This window comes from Enhydra lutris, unplaced genomic scaffold, assembly GCF_002288905.1.
Source record: "Enhydra lutris kenyoni isolate GAN:26980312 unplaced genomic scaffold, ASM228890v2 scaffoldscaffold69, whole genome shotgun sequence".
In the NCBI taxonomy this organism is placed as follows: Eukaryota; Metazoa; Chordata; class Mammalia; order Carnivora; family Mustelidae; genus Enhydra; species Enhydra lutris.
In genome coordinates, this window is record NW_019154153.1 from 4,656,208 (window position 1) to 4,662,207 (window position 6,000).

The window sequence follows — 6,000 nt, forward strand, 5'->3', positions numbered from 1 at the left end:
CCATTTTCTGTTGTCAAGACAAAAATCTATTCTGGTCAACAGGTACTTAGGACTTGTTTCTCTGCCAGAGAGCTGAGCATGCTTCTGTCTCTGGCTTGTCCAAGCTTAAGGGTCATTATCACCTTTCACTGTTCCCCATTGAACTTACCTTTGCCCCAGTTCATTTGTCCTATGGTCTCTACCTAGGTCCTTCACATTTTCCCCTCTCCCAAATAAAAATTGAACATTGCCATCCTAGCCCTAACCCTGGCCAAGGTGACAGTCTGCTGAATGAGAAATGCTGGCAAGGGGGTGCCTGTCTGGTGACTCTATGTGCAGTTCAAAATGTGATGTCTTTGTCAGGTGAATAGATTACGAGACCCATTTCCCCACAATTCATCAACAGAAACCTGGAGGGCTTATGTTTCCAGACCGGGCAGCTTTGTACGTGGTAGCAATTGAAGACAGACAGTACAAGGACTTCAAAATCCACTGTAAGTTGCCTTTTAAGTTTTTGTATGGCTTTTTGTTTTCTTTCTCACATTTGGGGTGGGAGGTACTACAGTGGCCCTGAGATGAGCATCCTGTCTCATGAATACAGCTGCTATGCTTATGGAGGAGTTTACCTGTGACTTATTCTGGATTCTTCTAAGTGTTTTCCCCTGGTCCCAAGGGTGGGAGGGCTACAGAGAGAAAATAAGCAATGCAGTTGATTTAAGAGACATATCCTGGGGTGAGAGAATGAATACAATGTGAATGAAAAATGAGCTGAAGCAGCAGAAGCTGATTTTTTTTTTTAGATTTTTTTTTTTTTTATTTGTCAGAGAGAGAGAGGGAGAGAGAGCGAGCACAGGCAGACAGAATGGCAGGCAGAGGCAGAGGGAGAAGCAGGCTCCCCGACGAGCAAGGAGCCCGATGTGGGACTCGATCCCAGGACGCTGGGATCATGACCTGAGCCGAAGGCAGCTGCTCAACCAACTGAGCCACCCAGGCGCCCCAGGAAGCTGATTTTTGTAGGGAACATCAGGCCAGGGGGCTGGGAGCCTGTGGAGGTTTGGTTATCCCAAAAGTCCACCACAGGTGTCAGAAATGGTGGGTCGCTAGCCAGCCCTGCCATTCTAAATCCTGCCTGCATGCTACTTGAATTTATCGGAATGATGTGACTCTTCTTTACATTAAGTAAAAAATATACTCTTCTTTGTGGTTCTTTTGGGGAAATGGACGGCAGTGGGGGTGGGGAGGGATGGAGACTCTGCACATACGCATATGGGCACGTGTGCACATGGGTTGTCAGGGACTCACATCCAAACCTATATTCATACTGCTTTATCAGCTGAGAATTTGTTCTTTTAGGGGGAAAAAAGCCAAACAAACAAAACCCTCTCCAATGTTTTGTCTGGTCTGAAAAGGATGCTTTGTTCTTTTAAATTTAGAGGGTAGCATTTCTCAGTGACACAGGCTAGGTCCTCAAGCTTATTCCAAATGTGTTTTCATCACTTAGAAACAGCCATGTCTCCTCAGCCTGAAGAAAACATGACAAAGGAGCAAAGAACCCCTCACACAGGCAAGCACACGCACAGTCCAGCCCAAAGCAGGAACTCCACACAGTGCAATGGAGTCGGCAGACTTGGGGTTCCTGTCCCTGCAGTGATCAAACCCTCCTTGGCAAGACTACTGCAGAGGGGCTCACAGACTGAACACATGGTTAGCACCTTCTGCCCCGAGAGGCTGAGACTTGATAGTTCGACAAATCATTGCTCCATTAAGTCACCCAATTGCCATCTAATTCTTGCTAGTGCCATTCATGACTCCCCAGTCAGACTGCACCATGGAATGTGTACATTGGTGTGTGTGTTCATACTCTTCTGGAAATAGAACATGAGAGCACAAAATTCAGAGTCAGGTTCAGGAGATGACAGAAGCGGGACAGTTACGCAAAGCTCTGTGCCCTTTGCCTTCAGCCAGTCCATTGTCATTTCTGAAATTTGATGAGCAGGGGGAGGGAGAGCAGCCTATGTTAGATGATCACGTTTCAAAGTCTGCCAGCCCTGGGTTCAAATCCTACCTGGATGACTTGGAAGAAATTACCTAACTCCTTTGGCCTCACTGGTTATATCACCAATCCTATATACTAGCCAAGAAGATCAAGTGAGATAATGTATATGAAAGGATGTGAGAGCTCCTGGAGGTACATGGCATCAGACTGGACTTAGGCACTGAACACATCACTAAGCCCCTTTCTGCTTGTAGCTCTGGTAAGCGAGCCTGACTGCCAAGCTTGTTGGCCTCCAGTGGCTCAGAATCCAGGACAGATGTGCTCTCACAGTAGATCGCAGAAACAACTCAATGGTGAACATTGATCAATGTATGTATAAATAGGACATATTTTGCCCTGAAGCTTCATTATAATGCTGCTTTTGCAGTTCTGCATGTCAACTATACAAATCGTGTTTTGAAGAGAACCTTCAGGTGCATTCTTCGTTCTTATGCACAAATATTTATTGAGCCCTGATCCTGGGCACTGCTCTTTAAGGGACTTCCTCATTTCCTAAAAGCCAACGTACCTAACATTCCTCCTTTCTCTGGATTATGTTTGGGCCCCTGTGGCAGACGCACCTTGTAGCAAGGTAGCTGGAGCTGGAGAGGGATGCATGGACCCTGACAGGTGCGAGAGGGTGGTTGATGCTCCTCACGTGCTGGTCCAGGACTGGAGAATGTGTGATTTAATCTTACATTGCCCACTGCAATTTTGATAGGTTCTGGGAAAGAAAGAAAAAATTAAATCAGCTTTAAAAAATTTAAATCCTCTTTTCTTGTGAAGTGTTTGCTCTAGAGTCTTCTATCCAAAACCACCCCCCCAAAACCCCAGACCTAAAAAATAAAAATCAAACATACATTTAAAATTTATTTGAAAAACTGTGAAGTTTTCCATTTAAAAAATTTTTAATGATCTGTTTTTGTTTTTAGTAAAGGAAGCAAGGCTGTTTAGAAATCTGTTTCAAATAAACAGAGATTTTGGTTACTCTGAGTTTTAAACCAAAGTAAAGCATAAAGGATGCTGGTTGCTAAGGGAACAATTGTAAGCAAATTTCAGTTGATTCAAGAACTGGCTAAAAAAGAAAAATCTTAAAGTGGGGCAGGAGAATGAGACAAGCCCAGACTCTTTCATAAAGTAAATTGTTATAAAACAGCTTCCTCCCTGCCCCTCTCCTCCTTTCCATGACCTTCCCCTTCCCTCTCCTCCCTTTCCCCCTTCTTTTCCCTCCCCTCTCCCTTCTTCTCTCCTTTTCTTTCTCAACCACATGTAACATGGAAACACAAAAATGAGTGAAACACAGAAGTTGCCCTCATTTTGCTAACCGACTTCTAGAGAACACAGAGAAAGAGAGGCAAATGATTGGCATGTACTAGGCTCACAAAACACATGTTGTTGAGTGAATGAATGAAGAAACAAATGAAGGTGTAAAAGTAAGCAGTTGAGGGATGTTCAAGGCATAGTGTTTAAACACGAGAGAGAGGAGCAATCATTTTTTAACATATCTACTATGGAGGAGATTTAAAGAATCTTAAAACTGGAAAGAAGCGTGCTAGGTGTTCTCTCCAATACATGAACCTGACCCAATACACGAATCTCCAACCTGCTGAAGGTCAGGGTTATGGACATCAGCTTCCTGGCTCACGAGAAGATGAAAAGGAAGGCCTCCTGTGGTGTCAGTGGTGGTGCAGCCCAGAGTGGGGAGTGCAAAGGCAGGACCACTTGGAGGGCTCCGTTGTTCTCCATATGGTTCTTTCCTACCTTCATCCCTAACACCCAGAGTTCTAGTCTCTGGCTCTCTTCTATTTTAGTGTACTTTTTAAAAAAGATTATATTTATTTATGTGAGAGAGAGAGAGTGAGTGAGAGAGAGAGAGAGCACAAGCTGGGGGTGGGAGGGAGTTGCAGAGGGAGAGAGAGAAACAGACTGTCCGCTGAGCAAGGAGCCTGATGCAGGACTCGATCCCAGGATCCTGGGATCATGATCTGAGCCAAAGGCAGACGCTTAACCGACTGAGCCATCCTGGTGCCTCTCTCCCCTATTTTATACAAGGAGTTGCCTGTGCCTGAGAGACTAAAATGTATGAAACTATTATAAACACCTTCCCTTCTGTCTAAAGGAGAAACTGTAAGAAGTGCCTCGTGGCACTTGCTCTGTTTCCTTTTAACCCATCCAGAGGCAGTGCCCTTTACCCTAGTGGAGAAACTGAAACTGTGGGGCCAGGGTGGGGGAGAAGGATACAGCTCCAGCTCTCTCCAGTGAAATGTAAAGTTGGTTCCCCAGTACTTCATATTTCTTTTTCTGCAACTGCTTTTGAGATTTTTCTCTTCATTTTGATATTCATCATATTGATGCTGACATGTCTACACTGTATTTTCCTTTGTATTTATCCCGCGTGGGGTTCTATAGCATTCTTGGATCTATAAGTTGATGATTTCATTGATTCAGGAAAATTTTCAGCCATTATCTCTACAAATACTTTTTCCTGCCTGATTCTCTTTCTCTTCTCCTTCGGGGACTCCAATTACATGTATGTTAGATACTGATTGATATTGTCCCATGGATTTTGGGTACTGTATTTTTTCTCTCTCTGTGTATAAGTTTGGATAATCTTTTTTGACCTATTTTGAAGTTATTCACTCCTTCCTCTGATATATGCATTCTTTTAATAAGCACATTGAAAGGATTCTTCACCCTGATATTGTGATTTTCTTTTCTTTTCTTTTTTTAAAGGCTTTATTTATTCATTTGACAGAGAGAAACACAGCAAGACAGGGAACACAAGCAGTGGGAGTGGGAGAGGGAGAGGGAGAGGGAGAAGCAGGCTCCCCCCTGAGCTGGGAGCCCAATGCGAGGCTTGATCCTGGGACTCTGGGATCATGACCTGAGCCGAAGGCAGATGCTGAGGCACCCAGACACCCCTGATGCTGTGATTTTCATCTAGCCTTTCCATTGGCTCATTTTATAGTTTCCATCTCACCAGTGAAATTCTCCATCTGTTCATGTATGTTTTTCCATTGGATTCTTTAACTTCTTTATTATAGGTACTTTAAAGTCTCTATTGGATAATTCCAACACCTGAGCTATCTCTAAGTCTGCTTCTATTGATTATATTTTCTTCTGATCATGGCTCATGTTTTTTTCCTTTTTCATCCATCTTGTAATTTTTTTCTTAATGCTGGGCAATGTCAGTAAAAGAACAGTAGAGACAGATGCACAATAGTTATACCCAGAAAAGAGTATGCGTTTTCTCTGCCAGGCTGTTAGAGTGGGGATTTGAGTCAATTTAGTCTGTCATAATGATAGGTTGGGGCTTGGCTGTTGCTTTAGTTACATTCATTGTGCTACAATGCAGTCCTTTCTGAGAGTTTGTTTTTAATCCATAAACAAAATCACAGGTCCTTCTGATGTTATTGTTTAAATTCAAATAAGAAGATTAATAACAATATTTCTTGGTAACCAATGGCCCTCACTCCACATTCACTCAGTCAATAAGCAAGACAGAGTTGCAACAACAACAACAAAAATCTGTTGGATTAGTGTTGTCTCCCATCCCTGCTCCACTTCTGCTAAAGGAGCTAGTGGGAAATAAATGGTTGGCAGAAAAAAGAGAAAACAAATTTAATGTCCTGGGTAAACTTTTTCTTGAATAACTAAAGGCAGGGTGGTCTAGCTGGGAAGAAAAACATGAATTAACCTCTGAAAATGTAACTAAAATACTGGGCATTGCAAAGCAGTGTAGAGCATTAAATATTTGGGAATGAATTTCAATTAAAAAAGCATTATCTGTGTGCTTGTATTGTGCTAGATACTGGGCTATAGGTGTTGAGGATATAGAAGAAGTAATCCCATAGTTGGGAATAGTTAGGAAAGGTTTCACAAAAGCAGGGGATATTAAGCTCATCATTTCTTGACTGTAAGGGAATTTTCTTTCTTTCTTTCTTTCTTTCTTTCTTTCTTTCTTTCTTTCTTTCTTTCTTTCTTTC

The 6,000-nt window shown here is 42.8% G+C and overlaps 1 protein-coding gene across 1 annotated transcript in view; it reads left to right on the top strand.

Moving 5' to 3' along the window:
• LOC111159779 (protein arginine methyltransferase 8) overlaps positions 1 to 6,000 on the top strand; it is a 110,375-nt gene that overhangs the window by 85,822 nt on the left and 18,553 nt on the right. Inside the window, exon 6 of the mRNA XM_022522382.1 lies at positions 386 to 473. Coding sequence (XP_022378090.1) covers positions 386 to 473 — 88 coding nt within the window. The remainder of the gene's footprint in view (positions 1 to 385; positions 474 to 6,000) is intronic.